The sequence below is a fragment of the Elgaria multicarinata genome, chromosome 1, assembly GCF_023053635.1.
Source record: "Elgaria multicarinata webbii isolate HBS135686 ecotype San Diego chromosome 1, rElgMul1.1.pri, whole genome shotgun sequence".
Taxonomy (NCBI): Eukaryota; Metazoa; Chordata; class Lepidosauria; order Squamata; family Anguidae; genus Elgaria; species Elgaria multicarinata.
Window position 1 is genome coordinate 148,148,102 of NC_086171.1, and position 24,135 is coordinate 148,172,236.

Here is a 24,135-nt window from a genome sequence, read left to right on the forward strand (position 1 = left end):
GCAATCCATTATATGAGAACTATATAACAACACAGCTGTCTTTTAGAGAACGTGTTATAAAGTGTTGTATTACAGCACAAATACACTGGGCTCACCTTTTTTTGATCATGTATAAAAGTTCCATAATCCAATTTATGATTAGGACTTTAAGTTTCCCAGCAAAACTTAGTGGGTTTTTTCACTTCTGATATGGCAGGAACTTCAGTGCTATAGGTTAGGGATTTTTAGGCCTATTAAGGTTAAAGAATAAATCCAAAATTTTAGAGTAGATTAGTACATGCAAAGCCATTTGGACACTAAGAAATAAATCTGTTAACTTTTGTTTCTTTCTGCTTTAACTTGGGGATTTATACAAATTTGGCAAGATGAAGTTGCATGTGAATGCTTAAGACAGACAATTTAATTAAAGGACCAATCCTACAGCCACTAGACACTGTTGGATTTTTTCAAATGGCCTGTCCCACCTGCTCCCCTGCTGCTGGCACAATTTTCTCTGCACTAGGAAAAGGAGTGCAGAGAGGGTGAAAAGGGAGCACACATGGGACCAGGAAGTAGAGGAGACCATGGAAACTCCTTTGTACAGCTTACTATGCGCCACGCAGCCTCTCTCCCTCCTGCTCCACAGCTAGACGCTCGCAATCGAGCATCTAGCAAAAACTGCAGGGTGGATGGAGCACAGAGGAGAGCACTGTGCTCCGTCTGCCCTGCATTGGATAGTCATTAGCCTCTGAGGTCAGACACTTACAACTATCCCGATAGGATTGCACCCTAAACAAAGATATTGGAGAATCTGTTTATCTGCATTCTCAAACCACCCCGAAGAACACAATGACAACATTCGTGATGGTCAACAACACTCTACCATGACTAAAGGATAAGTATATTCACCACCAATTTAATATGAAGTGCACAGCATCAGTGTATGCCACCTCTGTCAGACAAGGAACTACATGCAATGACTTTTTCAAGAGTGTTTGAGAGGCTACTTGCTCAAGTTATGGAATATTTTACTTAAAAACACAAATAAACATTTATCTTCTATCCACCCACAGAAAGCAAAAGGAGGGAAAATAGTACATACACATACTTCTTCCAATTCTTGAGAACTTGAATTGTTCACCACAATGTAACAGCACAGAACAATTTATTCCAAAAACATTCTATTGGACAAACATTGTACTGTATATTACCATCAGAGGTACTTACTTTAGCAATCTGCAGCAACACAATGCAGTGTTTTATTGATTCGACCATGCTCTAAGGGGGACAAAAATAAACATTTTAGTAATTCTGAAAACTATCAACATGAGTGAAATACATACATGTTACATTCATTATCAATTTGGTACTTATTTACAAGAGATATCTTTGAGAACATTCATAACCCTAAACTGCTATACTGAAATGAGTAACTGAGTGCAGTGCAGATCTTTTCAATTACTTTTTTGCCATTAATTTTAAAGGGATACGATTTTGCCCAAAGTCTCATAACACCACACAGGCAAAGGATACTTGACACATCCCAGAAAATATAGTGAGCAGAATTGGAAAGAAAATTGGGGTAAAACTTCTTCTGTTTTGAGAATACAACAATATCCCAACAGTCTAAATCAGACATATTTTGTCTCCACTGAGGTTCAGCATGTTATTGTGTACAAAAGGTACTATCTAAACAATAGTGCATAGGTGGCCAACCTACACCCTACATGCAGGCCTTGCCTGCTCTTTCTTCAGCGAACTGAACCCTAGGTAGACCCACACACTTTTTCCCACTACCCTGATGATCCAAGAGAATGAGGGTGGAGGGAGGTTGTGTGCAAGGGAAAGAATGGCCCAGTTTGCATGACACGCCAGGTTTACTGAGGGCTATTTAACCCATGATATGTGGTGCGAATTCAGCCCTGGTTTATATGTGGGTGAAACAACCCTCACATAACCCTACAATAAACCAAGGTCTGTGTGTGTACCAGAAGAAGGATATTTGTCTGTGTGTAAGAGTGTGTGTGTGTGTGTGTGTGTGTGCACGTGTGTGTAAGGATGTATCTCTATTTCTATATGAGCTTGTGTGAGGTGGGGGAACACTGGCCCTGGTCTCACCTACTCAAATGCAGCTCCCATCCACCCACTGCCACATGTGGCCAGCAGGAGTAAAAGGGTTGCCCACCCTGCAATAGAAGGACTACTAAAGGTGTCAAATTGTTCTGCTTCAAGCTTTTAAGACTTGGTTGGTAAGCAAATCATCAGTAAACATCTAAGTGCCCTCACTATATTTCAAATTTAACATAAAGTTAGAATAGTGCCCCCCTGATGATGTTACACTCCAACTCCCATCAGCCAGCATGGCCAATGGTCAAGAATGATGGGGGGTTTAATCCAGTAACAGCTGGAGGGCTATAGGTTCCCCACCTCCAACACAGAACATAATTGTAGGGCAAGGTCTCAGTATGCTCTTCTTCTCACCTTCCTTAGAAGACAGTAGGAAATGCAGATAACTTTGAACACAGCAGTGAGAGGTTGACCCCTTCTCCTGCTGATTTAGTTCAATCTATTTTGCAAGTTACTAAAAATGTTCTTGACATAGAATACACACAAGATGCTAACATACTTTAAACGTAGTGATTACACACACACACACACACACACACTTACTTACACTGGTTGTTTCTTTGAGGTTTTCAATCTTCTACAAAAACAAGAAAAACAAGAAAAACATTTAACGATGTACTGGCCTTCAAACTGATTTGTGCTGCTTGCTGTCTATCTCTTAACGCATAAAAATCAGCTTAAGATACGAAGCTGAATTACACAATGAGTTTGATAGACCAAGTATTAGCTATTCTAATTGGGAACAGCTGACCAAGATCTCAGGCATACATTTTTCCTTCCTCTACCCAGATGGGATCCTATTAATTAAAGATGCCGGTGACCTTAAGTAGCTAAAGCATGTGCTCTACCACCAAGATAGAGCAGAGATCTTCCATCTTCATATATTGACTCCGATAGCTTGATGATTATTTCTAGCTATGAACAGAATACTTAATACACACACATTTTTTTAAAGGAGTAGCCCAAGAGGACGAGCAGCAGACTTTGAGCAAAATATATGTTGTGCAAAGTGAGCTGAGTTTTTTCTGGCATGCTTCATTACAAAGCCATTTTACTCAGGGGTCAAAGCTAATTAAGTTCTGGTTTAAATTCCCAATCCCACCTTGTACGTAAACAGTTTCAAAAGGAAATTTTGAAGGGAGTTGCCCTTAGCTACCCATGAGTGCTTCAGTTATAACGTTTTTGTCCTGAAAGTTCTTATTCTTCATCCCATACTGTTTCCAACTAAAAATATTGTCTCTGGATTTTTAGTCAGTTCAGACATGCACTTGAATGGGTTGAATCAAGCAGGATGGTGATTTTTACCAATTCCTCCTTCCCTCTGCAGCAACTGGTGCCCCTTAAAAAACTGTTTCAAAGGGACCCTCTGGAACAGCATAGAAGGTGGTACTGAGGTCTGCAGAGGGAATGGGTGAAAATTGCCTCCCTTCTCCAGTGGAGACCCTTTGCCCAGTTCTCTCTGCAAATAAAAGAAGCCCTTCAATTCAGAGGGGCAAGTCTGGTTCCAATCCATTACATTCCTTTAATCTTGCATGAAATTGTGTAGCTCAGAATTGTACAGACAACATAAACTTTCATATTGTTAATTGTTGCTTATTCTAAGATATATTGAGAATGATAATTAGCATTGAAAGGCAGGATATAAATACTGGATAGTGGGGAGAATTCTTATACTGGCAAGGCCATATGTAAGTATAATCTACTACTGATTGTGTGAAGCTCAAAGCAGATCTACAAGATCTTTTGAGTTAGACTTACACCAAACTGGTCCAATGAGATGAAGGTTCAAGCCTGTCTTTGTCCCACTAACACTTTAGCTATATACAGTAGTTGTTGTTTTTAAAATGTGGTTTTGTTTCTGATCTTATGACACTATACTGCTGTGATAGTAGAGCCATCTGGTTTTTATGCTGGCACCACAGATATGTCAATTTCTGACTAAAATGCCCATAAAGACTCAAAAGAAAATGAGAAGTGAAGCCATGGATTTCAACAACATTTTCTTCAAATTATGTTTCTACAGGAAGCAACTGCAGATCTTGCTAGTTGTTGTGGGTTAGTCGGGTTGTTCAAAGGGGGGAAAATCTATCTTTATGCTTAATCAGGAAATTCATGATGTTACCAATGGAGTTTAAAAAAACACACTTCAGGGTAAGGATAATCTGACCCTTTTTCTTCTGTCTGAGAACCAGCAGCTTTTAAAATATTGAATGCCACAACAAATCAGGAAGAAAAAAGCTCATCCCTTATAACACTAATCTGCCATTACAACAAATTAAGACTAGAGGGCAAATAAGTACAAGGTCGTACTCCTTCTGCAAGACTGAATAATGACCAGACAGTAGTAGTTTTCTATCTAAAATACGACGTATAATCAACAAATTAACCTGCTCTAAAAATAAAGAACTACTTACTTAGGACAATATCAAAGCCTTCAGACAAATAGCAAGCTGCATGGCTAGTTGGTTTAGTATCATGTTAACAGTGCTACAGGTTGTTACTGAGAACTAAGGCCCACCTACCTAGGAGTAAGCCCTATTGAACTCAATGGTACTTACTTCTGAGTAAGCTTGTATAGGATTGTTTTGGTTTCAAAGTGACAAACCAATGTGCTCCTAAACTGACATTTTTATATTTTGTTTTGTTTCAATTTTGTCTGATAGTATTTGACAAGTAAACTCCGCTATTTCATCCTCACCTTACTTCATCTGTACCATCCACTGTAGCCTTACTATTCTATCAAAAAAAATTCTAATTAGGGGGAAAGACTAACCATAGAAGATATAGATCAGAAAGAAGGAAAATTTCAACGTCTGATAAACTGTGCTAATGGCACAGTAGAAGAAGTTCATGAAAAAGCGGGACGCGTACAAGTCATTCCCAACTTCTCAACTTTTATATAAATAAAAGCCTTTTAAAGCTTTTCTGGTACTCTCCAAGCTTGGTTTCATGGGTGTTTTTAATTATACTCCAGTATAATTAAGCGGAGCAATTAAAGAACAATTTCTAGTTACTACTATAAGTATTTTCTATTACAGCAGCTCAAAGAAATCAGCATCTATAAAAATACACTCAATGTAAATTATCAGCAATTATAAAAGGACTTCTTGTTTAAGACCTTAGCCAATTATAACAGACTGAAAAGTGAACAGCCGGGGGGAGGGTGGGGGAGGTGGAATACAAAATATCTATGCAAAACATATACTTGCTTTTCTCTGTTCATCATCTTTGCAGTTTTGAAGCTTTTCATCAAAGAGCTAAAAAGAAAAGAAAAAAGACAATGACAAACATTGATAGTAGGGGTTTTAAAGTAAGACAGCAATTTCATTTTAAAAAGTACTTTTACAGTCTAAACAAATACAATTTACACAGTACTCTCCTACCAGAAACATTTTTTAAATTACCATAAATAGTAATAATTTCATCTAAATTGAACTGTTTCACCTAAAAGTTGACCTTACACTGGTTCAAGAACAGATTTCTCTACTTTAACCCAAGCTAGAAAACATTATCAGAGTCTGGTGTGGTGTGGTGGTGACAATATTAGGGCACAATCCTATTCATGTTTATACAGGAAAAAGTCATACAACTCTCAGCATTCTTCAGCCAGCATAGCTGACTGGGGAATGCCGACAGTTTTAGGATTGTCTGTATAAACATGCACAGGAGTATTCCCTTACAGAACTGCATTTAAAAAGCCAAAGAATCAGAGTAGTGCTGCAAACTGTTCACAAGCATAGCAACTGTCACTCTGATCTGTTGCTTCTTTCCCCTCAATTACGTATTTCAGGTCAAGCTGATGCCCTAGCTAAAGGACTTTAGAACAGAATGGGCTGCCCTGTTAAGTACTGAATTCAGCAACCTTAAGTCTCCAATCCATGAAAAATGCAAAAGCTTCTCTCTCTGATACACACATTTTTACTTCTCAAATGCATACTCCATTTCCAAGATCAAATATGTAAGATTTAACTGATAAACCACAAGGGGAAAAGTTTTTCCACTGTGTCACAGAAGTATAGTCCATGACATTACCATTATTTTAACTGCAAGAATAAAAAAATACAGAGCTCTTACAGAAAACTTTCTTTAAGCCAATATCCTACAATATCACAGCAAAATTTTCCACACATGTGGGAAACCCAATATATAGGAAAAATACCATTAAGTACAAGTGTTTAAAAAGAACTTTTTAAAAAGCAGAAAAAGTTGAAAAATTTATTGCAATTAACCTTACAGACTTAAAGTGCATCATCACTGAATCCACCCAGAGTGGAAGGATACAATAAGTCTAGGATTTAACATACCTTTAATTGGTCTATTAAAATTTGTAGATAAGCATCTGCTTCTGTAAGCTTTTTATCAAAATCTTGGACACTTGGAACAAATCCAGGATCCACACCCTATAAATACAAACCAAAACCAAACACAACAGTTGCAGGATTTCTTTACAGAATACACAGAACAGCAATTGATTTATTCCCCAACGATTAACTGAAAGCCATGAAATAAACTTCTTATATACACTTTCAAAAATATGAAAGATAAATTACCTTTTTGCTGCAGATGTAAATGAGAACAACAAAATTATTAACGCACACAGCAAGGCACGATGGGACCTTCTTAACGCCATTCTGAAGCCTTGATACTGTGTTTTTGCACAGTAACTATTTTGCTACCTAGTTACCAGTTTAAAATGGGAATCTAAGGAGAAGCATCTAATAAAGACATTGCTCCATGCAAGTTTCCTTGTAAAAAAGAGACTGGCACGTGAATTCTCAAATAGTAGGAAACAGAGACAACAATTCAACACAGGCTTAATAGCGCAATCCTATACATGTTTCCTCTGATATAAACAATGGCGCTTACTTAACCCTGAGGTTTCATCCACAGTTACCCAGCAAAAGAGTGCTAGAAGTAATGGGCCAAGTTAAATTATTATGTCCTCATATCTTATCATTTATAAAGAGTATTTCCATGCTTTTGCTTCTCACAGAGATTATTAACTCTGTTTTATATCTATTTCAGTTAAACAGCTCTCTCAGCATTTAAGTCACCTTCCTCTAAAATGGATGTAAATCTTAGATGCAAGACCTTGCACAGAATGTAACAAACTAAGAATACAGAATGCACTAAGGAAACATTATTTTATATTAGGAATATCAGAGAAAAAAGAGGCTTAAAAAAATCTGTGCCTCAAATTGTGTCACTCTTTTAGCTCCCCTGTTTATGCTTGTCTTGCTTCCTGCAACACTGCACATATTTACAAGGCTATCTTAATTAACTATCATGCTTGTGTAAACATGGAACAGATGTCTTTTCTTTAACTCTAAAATACTATCATGGCTTTAGGGGGTAGGGCACAATCCCATACATGTTAGGCAGAAAAATGTCCTACAACATTTTTGAATATGGAACCCTCGCTTGGGGGTTGTTGTGTCATGCAAACCAAGTCAGTGTGCGTTATGCAAAGCTGAGTTCGCACAACACTGCAACCCCCAAGTGGGGGTTGGATATCCAATGTGTGTGTGGCATGTGAACTTTGTCATTAAGAAGAAAGATCACTGGAATGCATCAATTCCTTCTGAAGTACCAAAGAAATGCATGACATGCTCAAAATGGCCAGAAAAGTTCCCTAGTGAAGCTCAATTATTATCCTATTATCATGAACTGGATATAGGGATATATATTATGGTCTTTGCAAAGGGCCATACCTTACTCTCTGAAGGTTCACTGCAATGAACTGAACTGGAATTAATTATCCTACTACATTATATCCCTTAATACATATCACAGCCACTACATACATTATACTAGCCTACCTGCTAAACAGTGTAAGTTATTTTAGCAATGTTCACAATTTTTGAATAGCTACATATGTTGGGAGGCATTTAGATCTTAATAAACGTTAGAAAGCATTAGAAGCCCACAGTGGCTATGTGTATTTCGTCCACACTGTTTCCAGTACCCATGTTCCCAATATCAACAAAAATACATTGACTTTCCAGGGAATCATAGAAACATGTTTTGCATATGGGTACTCTGCATAGGGGATTTCAAAGTATTGTAATATAAGTCCTCCCGTTCAGTGTTCCAGCTATCCATTCATTCCCTTCTTTCAGCACACTCCATTCCATTCCCCCTCCTCCTGGGTTTCTGCCTACTGATCTCAAGTCTTGTATGTGGGTGGTGCCATTTTGCTAAAGGGCCAGCAGTCAGAGAATTGACTTCACCATACTATATATACAATATAAGGTGATCACAAGGTCCACTGGTTATAAAATGTTCTAATAGTCTGTGCAGGAGCTCAGCTCCCATGTTGGTTCAAGGGCATAGGATCTTTGTGCAGGATCACAAGGTAAGTTTTCTACAGCCACTTGGGAACAATCAATGCATTTCAGTTTGCTATATAATCCAGCCCTATATAAGGAGGGTCAGAAGGAAATCAAATTCAATGGGATGTACAACATGGTAAATTTGACAGAAAACCTAAGTTGCCCCTCACCCCGCCTCCGAGCATCCAGGCTTTTATTTAGCAGTAATCGCCTGGCACGATCCAGGTACCTAGACCGGCAAAGGGACCCTTTAAGCAACAAAAATCAATGGCAGCTAGTTCCACCAGTGACCCACAGGGGAGACTGAAGTTAGGCGAAGCCTAAAGCCACATTTAGCGCGCGCACTTCGCTCCTCGTTTCCGACACCGGTCTGTAATATTGGCCCTCAGATCTACGTTTTGTTTTCCAGAGCTCTTTCTGCCGCTGCCGCCGCCCCCGCCCCTTTCTGCCCGCACGCGCCGGCCCTGACGCCAATTTCAGGGCGGGGATTTGGCAGAATCCCCCCCACACACACACACACAACGCGTTATAGATAGGATCGACCAGAGAACCCAGGCGTCCGGGTGGGCCTCCTCAGACCAGGCCCGCGGATTTCGAGGGCGCCCCCTCCTGCCAGTATCGACGTTACGCCACCCCCAACGTCTGGACCTACTCACGCAAGCCATGCTCCCCCTTCTCTCCGGGCGGGGTCTGTTTTAGGATTGGGCCCCTGCCCGCAGGGACGCCGCGTCGCAAGTCCGCCGCTCACGCGGCACTCGCCTTAACACTGAGGTGTCTCCCGATTGGCTACGGGTCAGGTGCCTCCCAGCCCAACCCTTCCTCCCCCCCCTCGCAGCGATTGGAAGGGGGGGGACACAAAATAGTCACGCCCGCTAAGCCGCTTCCTTCCAGTCGGCGCGCCCGGCTTCTTCTTCCTCTCGGGGACTCACTTTGTCCGCTGGGCTCCCACACCGGCAGACTACTCACGCAGACGCCGAGAGAGAGAGAAAGAGAGAGAGAGAGAGAGAGAGAGAGAGAGAGAGAGAGAGAGAGAGAGAGAGAGAGAGAGAGAGCTCTACCGGGAGCGGAGAAGCCGAAAAGTCAGTTCACCGGGCGAGTCAAGCAAATCCTACTGAAAAGGGCTTCCGCGGCAAGGTGGAGACGCCCGCACCCGAGCCGTTCCGAGAGACGCCTTCTATCGCCTCACAGGCGTGTTTAGAGCCTCACAGGCAATGCCACCGAAGACCTGCGTTCATTCAGAGATTTCTTCCGCCCCCTGGTTTTGTTGATCCTCTAAAATGCTTCCAACAACGTTCTCGCAATTGGCTACGGCGTTGCTCGCCCGCTCTTTCCGGTTGAGACGGCATTCATCATCCGCGTAGTTTTCTCCGATTGCCAAGGTTTCAGCTTTGCGTGCGTAGTATTATGGGCAGAATTCCCCGAACACACACATACACACACACACACATTCTGAAGATTCTTAAGTTCATGTTAAGGCTGAAAGTCCTACGTAAATTTACTTGGAAGTATTCCCATTGGCCCGGATCCAAAATTGCGCCAGCTCCGCTCACGCAACGGACTTTCCCGCCCCTCCTCAGTGCAGTCCCCCGCGCGCCCCTCCGGAAAACCGCTGCTGCTGCGTCAGCGAACCCTCCCGGAAGGGGCTACAGGAGAAAGAACCAAGGTGTCTCCACCGGCACAAAAGGCTGCCATGAGGAGGGAGGAGAGTCATACAAATTAACTGGACCGAACCGTACTTACTCCCAAGTAAAACATGCTTGCATCCCAGGCTGCAATTTTCAATGTATATACAGAGTTGCTTCACCAGAGATTTCTCACTTGAAACTTCACTATAATCAATATGCATTAATATACTAAAACACACAATCTTGTCTCCTCTGTATTTGCTCAGTAACCGCAAGATCAAAATGAAAATGCTCTTATGGGTAGTCAGTACTAATGTCTCCAAAGCAAAACCCTTTCTGTGATGGCACCTTGAGATGACCAACATCCTCGCTAGGAATACAAATTAGCTTTCACTCACATTTACCCGCTTCCAAGCAACAAAAGCACTGCGTTATGCAAGATGCATAAATGCTATGTAAAAGACTATGCCAGTTCCCCCAAATAACCTCCTCTAGATTTGAAGTATTCCAACATCCTTTAATTGGTCCATTTGTGTATCTATGCAGCTGGTCCCCACTATAGTTCTGAAAATTCTGGTGTCGATTACTTAGCTCATACACCTTCAAGTTGTAGATGTATATAAAAGTTCTCAACAGAACAATGTATAAAAAAAGTACAAGTTAAAGACACAAAATGAGCGGAGCTTACATAAGACATCCTTGCGGGTAACTTCCAATCTGTGTTAGTTTTCCAGTTCTAGAAAATTTTCTCATATATATACTGGCAATATAGTATCAATGCAAAACTTATCAACTCAAGTGCAATACTTTCAAGATGGAGACATGTTTAATAGCTTTATTTTATACTCAACATAAAAACGAATGAGCACTCATGACCTTCAAAACAGATTGGTATGGGTTATATTTTATAAAACGTTAATTATTGTATATTAAATGTAGAATGTATATATCACTATTGAGATGCTCACCTTAAATAAGTGTTCTGACAACTAATAATTCTAAATGGACTGCAGATAAGCTCACCTGAAGCTGAAGAGTATGACGAAGGATGGTTTCCTCTAAAGCATGAATCCATTTCTCTCTCTCATCAGCATCTCGAGCTGGAAGAATATTAAAAATTATACTTAAGGCAATAACTGGCAAAATTAAGCCAATCTCGGAATGGTGGCCATATTAGACTGTTGCAGCAATAAAGAGTCATGTTGTTAATTACATAAGACTGTAAATGTGTTGTTCAAAGACAGGCTGTTAATTCAAGCATCACAGATCAAATTATGCCCTAGAAATCCAAAAACAAAGGCAATTTTAGGGGCCTAATAACCTATCAGCAGACATTAGCTCAGAGTACCGGCATTGCTTTCAATGGGTCTAACACAAAATGCACAGGCCCAGATAGGATGGCATGCTGAAAAATGCTGAGGGGGACATTCTGGGGGAGAAAGGAAAAATAGATCAGTTAACATTTCTAACTTTGACATCTCTAAACTTGCTTTCATATAGTAGAAACAGGCTACAGTTGAACCATAATTTGGAGGAAAGTAAACATGCATCAACAGATTTCTACTATTTATTTCCTTTTCCCAACATTAACAAAGTTCTAAGTAAAAACACTGGAAAATTTACAAAGACATTTTTGGTTTTCCTTGACATTCCCAAAAGCAGCATACTTAAACTTTTAAATATGATAAACTAAAGTCATAAGCTGAGAAAAGTTAACACCAAAGAAAAAAGGAAGGTATTTGCATTAAAGAAAGGAATTGTCTCAAAAGGTAGAAAATGGAAGATTAGGAGGTATTTTATTTATTTTGATGGGGAAAAATCAACAGGCAACCGTTTTCCAGCTAAATACTGGAGTAGAAGTATTATGTATGCTTTTTGTTAAAACTTGGCCATACAAATTTTATCAGGCCTTTCACTCCTCCTTGTATTATTATAACTCCAAAGTGGTCAAATTGACTAGACCCGTTATGAAAATTTGCCACTTATCTGCAACTTATTTCAATTGCTTTAGGTGAGTAGGCAAATGACTCTCCTACTGCCAATAATTTGTGCTGTCCTCAGAGCCTGTCCTGTCAAACTACTGCAGGTATGAGATCAAGGTGTTGGCTTCTAGAGCAGATCTAAGTCCTTGAGAGCAAATGTGGTAGTTATAGGCCAAATCTGGGTCTATCATAAAGCTCATTGATTGGCACAGGATGCTGCTATAGCTTAATTGCTAAGCTAATAAACTGAAAGCCAAAAAGTCTCTATATAAAATCTCCTGAGCCATGATCTTACTGGTGCTCTTAGTCAAGCCACTGAGCCTCTGCCCCAGGCTAGTATGGAGATAATACCAACTTGCCTTATGATATCAGTCTTTGCTAACTTCACAAGGTTGTGGAAAAGATAAAACAGGACAATCTCATGTACACCATGTGAACAGAAGGGTCTGGATTCAAATGTGCTAAGTTTTTTTTTACAAAGATAGGCAACTATTCTCAAATACTCATTTGCAAGACTGGGCTATGTCAAATCAATAAGGTAACATGTTCCTAGTTGAATTCTCCTTCAGACAGGCCAATACCTAACCATCTCCAGGAAACTAAAAGTGCCATCTGTTGTGGGCAATTTTAGGTCTCAATACTTTATATATGTTTCAATATGTGTTGCTTATTGAACTGCAGTACACAATTAGTAAGGCATTTTGTACAATGTGCAGAAAATAACAAAAGTTTGGGATTTTTTCAGCCAGTTTAGCATGATACAAGCTTGTAGCCCTGCCCAACGTGCCATATGCAATTATTAAGTAGCAAGGACATGGGAGTATGATGGAAGTGGACAAGGCTATGCCAAAGCTCAGTGGCCCTGCACTCTTATCAACTAATCCTATCCGCAAAGTGAAGAATGCCATGCCCCTAGGCAGAGCTTGAGTTTAGAAGTGCTAGCAATAGCATATTACCCTAACCCATACTCCCCCATGTGCTGTTTATGCTAATCAAAGAAAGCAGAACAGTGTTTGTTCAGGAGTTTATGCTTTTGCGTTGGATTTGTATTTTGTTTTAATATGTCCTCTAATGATCAAGCTGAAATCAAAATGCATAGTATTAAAATAGTACTTCATTTTACAAGTCAGATGAATAGTGATGTTATGCAGAATCTACATGGAATGCTAAAGGATTGCACCAGATTTTAACAGCCTTCATATCACTGAAAGGTAAGTTTCAAAACTGTCAAAAAATTTACAGTTACTTCTAATCCATTCATATCAAGACACAAGAGCTTAAAAACATCAGTTCAGATAACTAACCCTAGAAATAAGTAGTAGTCAAAAAGCAGAATAAAAACATATGGAAGCTCGGTTCTCACATTAACAGTGCAATCCAATGCACATTTACTCAGATATCCCACTACATTCATACACCCAAATGGGTTTAGAATTTCAGTCTAAGACACCAATGGAGTCCAGTGTGTTATTATCTAGGACAAATTAGTATTATTTTGATTGTGAACAACATGGTCCGCTTTTCTATATGTGGTTTAAACTCTGAAAAATGAAACCCCTATTATACCCAATAGGGTTCATGTGGACAGTCTTACCAGTAAAAACATCATTTTTAATAATAAAAAGCCAATCCATTTACTTGTTTTGACTCAATAGCCACGATTCCAAATAATAAGCACAATACAAGATAGTCATGCTTGTTTCACATATTGTCACATTTCCATGCTGTGACATTAAAAATTAATTACTCTTTCTAGGGTGGGGGCATTTTTATTCATTTTTGACAGAAATGACCATAGAGAGTAAACTACTTAAATATTTCATGCAACAAATGCACTATCACTTTTCTTTCAATCTCATATGCTTGATCCTTACCAACCTAAACATAAAACACTCTGAATAAGTAACCCAAGAGCAGCCATGCTGGATTGGGCCAAAGGCCTGTCTAATCTAGCATTCTGTTCCTATAGTAGCCAACCAGATGCCTACAGAGAGCTCACAAGCACAGCATGAGTACAATTGCCGTCTCCTGCTCATGTGCCCTAGCAATTGGTATTCAGAGGCATACTAATGAAGAAAATATATAGGCATCATGCCTAGTAGCCTTACGCTCCGTGAATTTATCTAATAACTTTTGAAAGCCAGATGGTGGCCATCACAACGTTCTGTGGTAGCAAATTCTAACATTGAGCTATGTACAGTGTGAATTACTTCTTTTATTGTCCTAAATCAGCCACCATTTAGCTTCATTGGATGATCCTGGGTTCTAGTGTTCTGAGAGAGGGAGAAAAACTTCTCAATCCAGTTTCTCCAAACCATGCATAATTTGATGCACCTCTATAATGTGCCCCCTTAACTCACCTTTTTTCTAAACTAAACAGCCCTAAGCATTGTAATCTTTCCTTATAGGGGAGTTGCTCGAGTCCCTTGATCATTTGGGTTGCTATTTTTTGCACCTTTTCCAACGCAATATCTTTTGTGACATGTGGTGAGAACTGTACACAGATTTGTATAAAATTGATTAAGGACAGGTAATCCCAAATGGTGTAAATCCAATCTTATAAAATACAAGACCAATTATATTCTTAATTTAAGCCATTTGGCATTGTTGTTCCAAGCGTGAAGATCCCAAACAGTTCTCTCCTTTTCAATCTGTTCTCCAGAAGTTTTCCAGAGCCGGTCCTTCTCTCCAAGATCCAGAATTTAAAGTCCTTTTCGGAATGTCCCACCTCAATGAAATGTTTCACCATGGGAGCATGCAGTCTTTGATTTCTGATGCAGCTCCTATGTTCACAAATTCTTATTTTTATTTTTCTAGTGGCCATACCAACATTCAAAAGTTTTCAGGGACACTGAATAAGATATACAACTCCCCACGGACTCACAATTGTACAAATCCCTAAGGACGTATTTCTTACTATCCTGTGGGTTTGTAAAGTTCTTTGTTTTCATGCAATTCTCACAAACACTACAGTGGTGGCATGGAAAATTACCCTTAGTTGTCAGATGTAGGATTAAATCTTTACTACCCTCATTACTGCTCTTGAGGGTGCTGTGCACTAATAGATCTTTCAGGTTCTTGGCACATTTATAAACAAAAAGGGGTTTGGTTTCGCACCCAGGTACACCCACCAACAGATTCCAATGTTTGAGTATAGCAGTTTGTATACACCCATTATTGCCATTATAGGTCAGAGGTACCAGCATTCTGGAATCATGCTGTTACTTATTTTAAAACATTTTTTTCTGCTCCATTTTTCTTACTTTAAACATAGCTTGCTTTAATTTTCTTTTAGGGTACCCGCATCTGGAGTTGTCCTATCAGTATTTTGGCCCGCTTATCAAAATCGGATAGAGTGTTACAGTTCCTTCTGAGTCTTATGAGTTGAGATTATGGTAGATTCCTCCTAATATGTGTAGGATGGAAACTATCATACTTTAAGTATGAGTTGGCATCTGTAGCCTTTCTATAGGTATCTGTATATATTGAGGTACCAGTTTTAATTACCACCACGTCCAGAACATTAATTCTAGAGATGTCATAGTTAAACTCAAAATTTATGGTATCATGTATACTATTGAGATAAGTTTTAAACTCCATTAGTTTTTTTGAAGTGCCCTTCCAAATCAAAAAGATGTCATCAAGATACTTCTTGTAGGTTTTAATGTGGGTTTGAAAAGTATTCTCCCGATTAAGGATATGTTTGTTCAAAGCTGTCCATGAATAAGTTTGCAAGCTCGAGGGCAAACTTGCACCCCATAGCTGTGCCTGATATTTGCCAATAGTGTTGATCTGCAGCAAGTGAGAAAATGAAATTCGTTGGGTGATGTTTCCAGTCTGTTCTTTTATTAAGGGTAAGTTCTATAACTTCCATCGCCTCTTTGTGCATTATATTGGCATACAGTGATGCCACATCCAAAGTTACCAACAGGCAATCACTATTTTCTAATTTAATTGTATCCAAAAATTGCAAGAAATGCCCCGTGTCTTTCAGGTAAGTTGGAATCAACGGAACAAATGGTTTGAGGAAATAATCCACATACTCAGCTATTTGTTCAGGAATAGATCCACATCCTGATACAATTGGCCGGCCGGGAATATTCCCTTGTGTATTTTAGGTAACAAATAATTCGCCCCTCTGATTGTAATAAATATTCATAGATTTTACTGTTTATATCCTTCCAGTAATCCCTCTTCTTCAATTTCAACAATTTGTTTTTTGATCTCAAAACTCGGATAATTACAGGGGATATAGTGATTTTGCATCTTTAGTTGTCTTTGAGCCTCCTTTAGATAATCATTAATATCCCAGATAACTATCACTCCTCCCTTGTCAGCAGGTTTAAAGATGATAACTGCATATTTGCAAAGATTACTCAGTGCTGTTTTTTCTGGCTGTGTCAAGTTATGCCATATTCTATACCTATCTTCCTGTGGTGACTGGATTTCCTTTAGTACCATATTTTCAAAGGCCAGGATTTTATAGTTAGATGTGATAGGGTTGAATGTTGGATTTAGGCCTAAAAACACATTCCCCCCTATTTAGACAATAGTTTTGATTCTTGAACCAATCTGCCAATTTAATTTTCCAAAATAAACGCTGCACCTCAATCATGGACTCAAAGGTATCATTTCTTATTGATCTACAACATGTAATTTGTCTTCTTCACAGCTGCCATGCACTGGGTCAATGTTGTGATCAAGCTATACACCACAACTCTCAAGATCACTTTCCTGGTTAAAAGTTTGTGTTTAAGTAAATATTCTTTTCTTAACAACTTTGTCCCAAAGTATTCAAGTGACTGACATTTTTTAAAAAAATATAACAAGGTTCCCCTCCCTTTCACACCTTTTCTCAACTACCTAAAGCCTGCTGGAAGTGTTTTTAATGCCTCCAAAGATGCCCTGGCAAATCTTGCCAGGGAGGAACAGCTATCAAACAGGCTTACTATCATGCTATTGCTATCAAAGGTTATCAACAAAAGTTGATTCGCAAATTGACAGAGAAAGTGATGGTGTCTATTATGCTCAAGTTCAGATACTACGTGTATCAAGATGAACACCTTGAACTGTGCCTGAGACGCAATGGGAAGCCAGTGCAGATGTTAGCTAGAGCAATGGTGCAATTTGTTCCCAGGAACCCACCAACGTCCATGAACAGATATATCCAACAGTGCATTATCAAAGCAATTTCTCAACAGTAATCAAGAGCAGCCGCATAATAAAATGCATTATAGCATGGCCTTGAGAATTATGAAGGCATGAATAATGACAGGGCCTATTAAATAAGAAAAGACTGCAGTTTTCTAATTGGCTAGTGCTGGGCAAAAGAACACCTGATCACCACCTGAATGTCCAGCTACAACAGCTACACGAAAGACTAATGGAGATTGAACCCTAATAATTATAAACTCCTATTCCACCATTCTCCATTTCAAGGCCATTGTTACTTTACTCCTCCCTTATACGCAAACAGTGAAAAAGCACTAATTTTAGGGCATATGATGAGGCAACACTGAGCCCTTTTGTCAGTCAGTTGATGATGTTATGAAACCTAACAGGATCGTATTCTTGTTGAACAGGACAGGAGAAAACCCTGCAACTTCTGCACAGGAAAGATGCTAGGGAGATAAGTAACCACCACCCGCTGGAACCTCCCACCCAGAAATAAGCAGACAAAAAGTTGAATAAATATTTTAGATTTCCAGGAATAAGCATTAAAATTTCAAACATATGGTCAATTGCAGCCCTGAGAAGAGTAGCTAAAAATTATCCAATAAACCCTTGTCAGTGCCACAATTGGCAGTAAGGGTGCAGCTTGATGCAACATGAGCACTTTGATCCAGAGAAGCCCCAGAACCTTCTGAATCAGCATGGGACCATGGCTCAGAGAGAGAGAGAGAGAGAGAGAGAGAGAGCTGCAAATTCTATTTGCAGGGGATAATATACTGGTATACTACTCCATGATCAAACTGTAATGTCCCTTATTGAACTATTCTTACGTTAAGGGCAAGGGCCAGAAGGCATGAAGTATATTGATGCTCTTAAAAGATGCAGACCACTATGTGCTCAGCAACCTTCTAATGGAAAGAAGTATGGAAAATAAGGCAAAATGTAACTGGAGAAATCTGATTTCTTTTGAGAGGAGTACATACAAATAGCTGGCTGCTCCTTCCCATACAGGATCCCTTTCTGTGTGCTGAGAGTGCTTTCTCTGTGTGCTTTTTTCTCAGACACAAAAGTAAAATGGGCAGGATAATGGAATCAGTGGGTGGGGCCACACTCACTAATATCAGCTCATGGAGAGCCTCCAACCCAAAAATGGTCTGGCATCCTGATATAACTGAAAGCCATTCAGTACTCTAGCTTCCTACAGGGATGCATTCATAACTTTAACCAACAGTAAACACAGTTTTCCCCCAATGCCTTTCACCAAGTCAGATTGGAGTGGGATAACTGTGAACTTACATGATTCCTAAGCACACTCTGGTGATCCCCAATGACATTAACTGGTATGTATCAGAACAAATAGGACAGGACTGAGCTTTCCATACCACTGATACTGATGTTTAACATAAAATAGTAGTCCCAAGTCTATCCATAACATAGAATGAAGAGATAGGTGTGTGATCTGTTAGTCAGACTAAAGTAAATACTGTGGGGAATACCTGCCTAAATAGTATTGTGATATAAGGGTATGTATAGGATGCTTCTTATGTGGGTGGACTGTATTTTATGTTACTGTAAGATATGAATAAGGAATGTATAGCAATCCTGAAAATAACTAAACAGCATTTGAAAGCATGTCTAGATGAACAGACATTTCTATACCATCGACAGACGCTTACTACAAAGATCCTCTTCTTTCGTTCATACCTCCTAAATCTTGGGACACCAAATATCAAATGACATTGTGTCTTAGAAGGATGTATATCTGTTAAATGAATTATAAACCATCATATACCAACAGCACAAAGACGATAGAATAGGTCTAAGAAATTTTCAGAGAAGGATAGACATTACAACATGCTAACAAGGGTGGCACTGTTGTCCTAAAAACAAGAGACTACATATCTAAAGGAAGACCCAAGACAATTGAATGACTATAAAAGTCATACAAAGACATCACAACAGATCATAATGACTATATTACAAAAACTATACAAGAGTTCATTAAAAAAAAGGTATGCAATAACAAAGGGAAATGAGGACGCATTCCTCATTTCCCCTTCAGGGCCTGGACATATTATTCAATTGGGCAATTAGTAGGCAGAGCCAGGTTTTGCAAAGCAGGCCTGGGCCCATTTCAGGCTCCAACTGAGGCAAGGAGGGAGGGAGTACGTGCACATTAAGGAATAGCATGGGGGGAGGGAGTGCAGAATCATTAATCCCTTTCCTATTTACCTACATCCATCAAATTTAACAATTAAATAGCATTAAGGAGAAAACCCAGATGCTGCAATACAGTATGAAGAGAATGTTCAGTTCAGAACAAAATTCAACTTCCTATCATTCTTTCCTATGAGTAAGGCCAAATGATTTCCAACAGGGGTGCAAGAGCTCACAACCCAAATCGAGAAGTACAAAGTACTAAGACGTAAGATTCCACAATTGTTTATCATAAAGAATGTTGAGCATCTCCATTGCTCACAAATGATGTGCAAGTCTGACGTGGTCTAGAGAAGCCTTGTGAGCAGTTAAACTTTTTTTATTGTTTTAATAAGGGGGGAAAGGGCCTACAAAAACTGAAGTAGTTATGCCAAAACACGCAGGTAATGCAAGATATTCAGGTATTACCAAGCACCCTGATCCAGAAGTTCCTTGCTGGTGCATGAATAGTGATGTGCGCATTAACTCACTACCACCAAGGTCTTCCCCATTTGCTTCAGCAGAAGGGAGATCTTCATGCCAGTATACACACAGGGCATACTAAACAAGGTACAATATTAATGATAAGTTTTGGCCAAATACTGAAATAAATGTGATACTACACTGTCAGCATTCAGAGTAATTGCACTTGCAATTTCACATCTCAGGAGAATGCTTACTGAAATTAGATAAAATTTAAATAAGATAGTTGGTTATACATTAGAAGCCACAAACTCACAAGAAAACAGTTTGTAAACTATGGGTTGCCATCTTAAATAATTCAAGTCTTTATTTATTTTTTAAAAAAAATTGCAAGATCATCATGGACACAAATCTGTAGTAATGCCAACTCATAGTAAAGTTACATTTCATTGAATTAAACCCTGGCACTTTAGTTATTGTGTATAATATAGTTCTTTGAAGGCAAAAATTGTTTATCCACATCTATATATCAATCACTTGGTTCTGCTATAAAGTGACCCTCTCTTATGGTGTTTTTGTTTCTGCAGGCAGGCAACACAAAAGCTACAGAACTGCTGCAAAAGGAGAACTGCAGAAGGTGTTCCTTTAACAGTGCAGTAGGAAACTGCAGATTTTGTCCTTTAGCCACATCTACAGCCACTATGTTTTGAAGAATGCCAGTGATATAGTCTATCAACATTCATGGTTAATTCCTTTGCTCTCAAGAATAAGTGATCTGCCAGCATGGTGTTATCCAGAAATGGGAAGACTGATTCATGCTGTGATTGTTTTGTAGTACCGCAAAACTTGTAATGCAGTACTTTTTGCACCTTATGATGCTTGGCTTAATGCAGTCAGTGAAAAGCCACAGGACAACCAAGCCATATGGATCCTAAGATTTAACATTATAAGTGTTTGAGGAATATGCCATCAAACATCAGAATCTTCAATATCAGACAGAAGAAAATAATGCAATACTAACATTACAAGTTTTGCAGTATTACAAAAATAGCATGAATCAGTCTAATTTCTACAACGAAATGCTTGCAAACTTAAGGCATTTACATTGCAGCTCATCTAAGAATGAAAAGAAAAATATCAGAAAGCAGCAGGGAAAATTATGATTTAAAGTAAAACAACCATGAAAATGGTAGCACTTTATAAAAATGGCACTATTTACCAATCTTATAAATAAAAATGTATTTCGGAGACATATAGAAGTACAAATGAAAAATACAGTACCTTACCCTTTCTACTGGTGAACCATAGCATGCAATGACGAAACATAGCAGTAACAGATGGCATTGAAGTTAGTAAATATGAATGAAAAACAAACAGCAGGAAAATGGTGACTGGCAGACAAGAACTAAAAAATATAGACGACATTAATAAAAACTTGTAGATCCTGAAGCAAAAGTCCACCTTTAAATCAAACGTTCCCTCTGGTCTCCTCACATATTCAAGCCTTTAACTTCTATGTTAACAAAAGCTGCAACCTCACGCGATCTTGTGGCTTTCTTCATGCAGGAAAGCACAACAGCACATCTTGATAATAAAGATCAGTGGTGCTTTTTTGCAAGCAAAATCCATCAACGAAAGCCCATTATTCTCTCCCCCTTGACTGATATAGCCTTTAAATTTTTAATCTCCAGATCCTGCCAAAGCTACAGTCCTTTCTATCACGTATGTATACACTGCAGATATAAATCCCTGCCTAACCCACAGTGCTTCCGACTCCAGAATGTTCCCTGTACATTGATTCATGCAGTCCAGTTTCTAAAATGCTTAAATCAGACCATTCAACTGTGAATAAAGACAATTTTGTGTTATAAGAAAGAAGCTCTTATTTTAGCTCACCCTGGAAATGGAAGGTTTTCTGATCAACAGTTATTGTGAATGTGCTGTCGTCCTCATCATCTATACCAATCACAGCTCCCTGTGAAACAAAGAGCAAAAATCCTGATAAGGCAGTGTAGTGACATCAGCAGCATGCAGTCTATCGCTACACGACTAGAATGCAAAATGCATGGACAAATTTTGTAAAGCTTCCAGAGTCAATACCTGAGAATTAAATGAGATTTTTACTAAGCCAGTTATACCCCTTCTGCAGAAGAAGTATACTGTACATTTCCTTCTTCTGTGAGATTGCTATGTTTGACTTCAAAACCCAGCCAAACACTTTTTACATTTGTTAAGTATAAGAAATTACACACTTTTGAAAAATGATTATTTTCTATACATAAAGGAAATCGAAGTACCCACAAAGGAAGCCTCCTAAAATCTCTGTTCTTTAGTCCAAAAATAAAGCTTTGGATGCCTTACAAAATTCTATGGTTCATGTATTCAAGAACTACATTATTTAAGCAATTCTAAAAAAGATTTCACACCACAATTTAAGGATATATTCTTAAACTGCAAAGAATTTTTCAATCTCCAGGGCAATTATTTTTATAGCAATTGTACAATTTGGGTTTTGCACAACAGCTTTCAATTATATCTTCGGATGGCCAACAAGATTCTACAGACAGCATAGACATATTTATCAATACCTAGAGAAATCTGTGTCTGCACGCTTCACTAATTTAGAAGCAAATACATTCAAGAATGGTCAGTGTAACCCCATTTCCCCCAAAGTTATGGAAATCAGGGAATATGTTACACCACACTATTTAGAAAGTAGTAGCTATCTATTTGCATCAAATTCATCACACATCTATGAAAGATGTTACATTTCGGTCATAACTCAGTCAACTACATTTCCCCATTTCACTCGAAACAATTGGTATAAAACAGTAGGTTTTTTAAAAAAATGAGAATTGAACACAGATGGCCTCATCAGAATAAAGTCAGTAGACTTTATGAGCTATGTTCTGCAAGTTTTATCCCCCATTATAGACTTGTAACTTTCCACTTTAAGGATAAGTAAGAATTTACCCGAACAAGTAGATTAAATAGCATTCCATTGCTTGCCTGTTCATACAACTGCTACATTTTAAGCGACAGTCTTCAGTAACTCTTATATCAAACTCTCTATTTACCATTAACTTACAATCTTTTCAGTCCTCGTTAGTCAGCACAAGTAGGTAGTTTTTACATTTCTTTTAGAAATTCAACTTCCCATCCTTCACTCAGCAGTAAGTGCATATAACTCAGAAAAGCTTGTTTCTAGAAATGATTAGTCAAACCATAATGCTATCCAGTAACCTACCTCAAGGTATTTACCTCTTAAAGCATATTCATATATCACATATCACATAGAAATTTCTCCCCATTATTATAGTTTATTAATAATCATTCTTTCTTGCATGGATTACAAGCTACTAGCAGAACAAAGGGAGTTGCACACACAGCCTGAAACAACAACAGCATAAGTGATCTTTTTTTATTGCTGCTCTTGGGCTCCTGGGTCCAAGGTAATTGACAACAGGGAATTTGTTTCCCATAGGAGGGGGGCAGAACTGGCACCATCTTCCACACACTTTCCTTCAACACAAGATCCTCTGGTTCAAAAGCAGCGGTGGCAAGCAGGGGATAGCAGATGTAAGATGACAGATGGGAAGATGGGTGACCACTCTGTCTTGCAAGGCTGCTCAGCCTCCAACAGGTACTCGATATATCATCTGTGCTTGGACTGAATCAAAATAACTGCTTTACTGCATACTCACTTAGAGCATGGCCCACATTCTGCCACGCCACAAAAGTCATATCAAGGAGCACATGGACAGCACATGATGCAGTCTAGAGAAGAACAGAGTCTAGTGTAGGTCAGAGATGGGGGGGAACCTCTGGCCCACAGGCCTGGTAAGACTCACGGGAGTTCATCATCGGCCCTTGCAGCTTCTTTCCCTTGTCCCACCTCTGCCATGGAGGGAAAGGTTCTCTGATCAGCAGCTTATTGGGGAGAAGTGCCTTTCCCAGCTTAGCACTGAAAAATACTCTCTTTCTCAGTGCTCAGCAGGGGAAAACATTTATCTCCAATCAGCTACTGCTTTCAACTGAGGGCAGAAGAGGGACAAGGCCAAGAGAGGATGCAGCTGAGTGATGAGAGAACAATCTTATGATCTCTAGGCGAATGTCCCAAGGACCATAGGATGGTTCAGACAATCCTTTCCAAGGTTGGAGACAGCGCTCTGAACTTGGAAGGGGGCATTGGAGATCCGCTCCTTTACAGTCAGTGTGGAGAAAACTATGCTAGCTGCCTCTCCGAGGTCAGAAAACAATGGTGGCGGAAGGGGGCATGCCAGTGGGTGGGGAGGGAAG

The 24,135-nt window shown here is 39.2% G+C and overlaps 1 protein-coding gene across 4 annotated transcripts in view; it reads right to left on the minus strand.

The window, feature by feature from the left end:
• Positions 1 to 24,135, minus strand: part of OSBPL9 (oxysterol binding protein like 9) — an 80,274-nt gene that overhangs the window by 36,271 nt on the left and 19,868 nt on the right. For 2 of the 4 annotated variants that reach the window (XM_063138958.1, XM_063138948.1), the window contains exons 3-8: positions 21,733 to 21,811; positions 11,087 to 11,163; positions 6,411 to 6,506; positions 5,316 to 5,363; positions 2,654 to 2,683; positions 1,207 to 1,257 (exon numbers count right to left, since the gene is read on the minus strand). In XM_063138958.1, coding sequence (XP_062995028.1) covers positions 1,207 to 1,257; positions 2,654 to 2,683; positions 5,316 to 5,363; positions 6,411 to 6,506; positions 11,087 to 11,163; positions 21,733 to 21,811 — 381 coding nt within the window. Of the gene's footprint in view, positions 1 to 95; positions 217 to 1,206; positions 1,258 to 2,653; positions 2,684 to 5,315; positions 5,364 to 6,410; positions 6,507 to 9,094; positions 9,198 to 11,086; positions 11,164 to 21,732; positions 21,812 to 24,135 lie in introns of those variants that run through there. The other 2 variants (XM_063138966.1, XM_063138974.1) reach the window with 2 other exon arrangements.